General features: G+C 47.9%; 1 protein-coding gene and 1 non-coding gene across 2 annotated transcripts in view; one reads left to right on the top strand and one right to left on the bottom strand.

Moving 5' to 3' along the window:
- The window catches only part of LOC105310797 (serine protease 42-like), a gene marked incomplete at its 3' end in the record, with an annotated part of 5,095 nt that extends 3,684 nt beyond the window's left edge, over positions 1 to 1,411 (bottom strand). The window contains exon 1 of the mRNA XM_011386906.2: positions 685 to 1,411. Within this exon, the coding sequence (XP_011385208.1) occupies positions 685 to 733 (49 nt within the window). The remainder of the gene's footprint in view (positions 1 to 684) is intronic.
- A 384-nt stretch (positions 1,412 to 1,795) lies between these two features.
- Positions 1,796 to 1,914, top strand: LOC111735018. Its single transcript, XR_002778650.1, has one exon. It is a non-coding gene; the product is annotated as a 5S ribosomal RNA (ribosomal RNA).
- The last annotated feature ends 87 nt before the right edge of the window (positions 1,915 to 2,001 follow it).

The following is a 2,001-nucleotide window of genomic DNA, read 5'->3' as shown; positions in this document are numbered from 1 at the left end:
GTGCATTGCTGATGGGAATTTAAAATGGTACAGCTACTGTGGTAAGCAATAGGGCAATTCCTTAAGAAGCTAAACATAGAATTGCCACATGATCCAGAAATTCCACTTCTAGGAATATACCCAAAAGCATTGAAAGCAGGGACTCTAACATATATTTGCACACCCATGTCCATATTCTCTAAACCTGTGAATGTTCCATCCTTAATGAGGATGTTTTCCTGGACTACCTGGTGAGGCCAGTATAATCACGCGAATCCCTAAAAGTGAAGACCTTCCCTTGGCTGTAGTCAGAGGGGACACGTGACTATGGAAGACAGATTAGAGAGCTGCCACGTCGTTCACTTTGAAGATAGAGGAAGAAGGGACACAAAACAAGTAATGCAGGTCGCCCCTAGAAGCTAGAAAAAGCAAGGAAACTGATTCTCCTCTAGGCCTGCGGAAGAAATGGAACCTGCCGACGCCTTGACTTGAACCCTCTGAGTCTTATTTCAGACTTCTGGGAGGCGTACAGTGAAGTGAAAAGTGCAAAATGCAGAACGATGTATACGGTATGATCCCATTTGGATAAGAGCACAAAGCTCTTGCTGCATTCAAAGCTGAGTGTCTACATGCGGGGGCCCAATAAATCATAGATGTCTCAGTGTGATTGCTACCCCAGCAAAGATTCCTCTTCTCTGTAATTACCTGTCTCCATTGAGTGCCCACAGGTCTCTGAGAGGTGAAACCACTCCATTGCCCAACTGTAGAGATATTCACCATTATCCCATCCAAAGTAATAACTGTTCAGTCAGGAATAGCGGGTGACCCAGTACCAGCCAGTGAGATCAGGAAAGGTTTTGCCATGACCGCAGGAGACGAGGCCTCCTCATTCTTCTGAAGAAGTTTCCAACAGCATTCCCGCTCCCCTCCCCCTGAGAGTGAATGGAAATAAGTGGGCTCACTGGGCTGGCGCAAGTCCACAGGAGCCAGCCTCTGACGTCACTGATCCTGAAGATGACAGAGCACAGAGGAGGAGTGAAATAGAGGCCCTGGGTTCACCCACGGAAGCCACCTGACCAATGCATTCTTGAGGGACAGCCATCCATTAGTCTTCTTTACACACACAGCCACTTGACATCAGTGCTCTGTTCCTTGCCACAGAGCATCTTCTGGTTGGCACAGGCATTCATTCAACTTCCCCTTTCGCAGTCTGCGTATGACCCTCCCAGTACCTACATCCACACCCAGGCCCAGTCAGGGGACCAAGTCTTCTGCCCCCAACCCCAGGGAGGACAGCAAAATTCCATGGTGGAGACACCTCTCAGTGAGGCGCTTTTGAAAACTTAAACTGTCATCTTTATGAGGGGAAGGGAGGAGAAGGGAGGGTGAGGAGGGGAGGGGAGGGAGACAAGGCAGGAGGAGGAGGGTACCGGAAGGGGGGAGTAGCGAAGGCAGAGAAGGGAAGGAAGGAAGGGGAGAGGGAAGAGGAAGGAGATGAGGGAATGGGAGGGAGGCAAGGGGAAGGGGGAGTGGAGGGAGAGAGGGAGAGAAAGGAAGAAACCGAGTTATACGCAGGCAGGAAGATACAAAACGTATCATTTGTGGAAGATGTAATTGCCTTCTAAAACACATCCAAATGAGCCCACTGAAAAACGAATAAAACTATAAGAATAAACTAAGAGGGCTGGGGGAAAGGATCGATATACAAAATCAATAACTTCATATTCTGCAGCAATAACAAATTAGAACATAAAATAGGGGGGGGTGGAGATATTCTATTAAGGATGGCCACACGCATTTGAAAAATACCTAGGTAGTCTACGGCCATGCCACCCTGAATAAGTGGGATCCCATCTGATCTCGGAAGTTAAGCAGGGTTGGGCCTGGTTAGTACTTGGATGGGAGACCACCTAGGAAGACCAGGTGCTGTAGGCGTAAAAAAAATTAAAAATAAGGGATTGCAAGCTGACAAGTTCCTTGCAATCTGTGAGGTCAACCAAGGGTTGCTTCACCTAAAAAATA

The sequence above is a fragment of the Pteropus vampyrus genome, unplaced genomic scaffold (genome assembly GCF_000151845.1).
Source record: "Pteropus vampyrus isolate Shadow unplaced genomic scaffold, Pvam_2.0 Scaffold11784, whole genome shotgun sequence".
In the NCBI taxonomy this organism is placed as follows: domain Eukaryota; kingdom Metazoa; phylum Chordata; class Mammalia; order Chiroptera; family Pteropodidae; genus Pteropus; species Pteropus vampyrus.
Note: the sequence above shows the minus strand (reverse complement) of the source record. Positions and strands in the feature narration are given on the sequence as shown.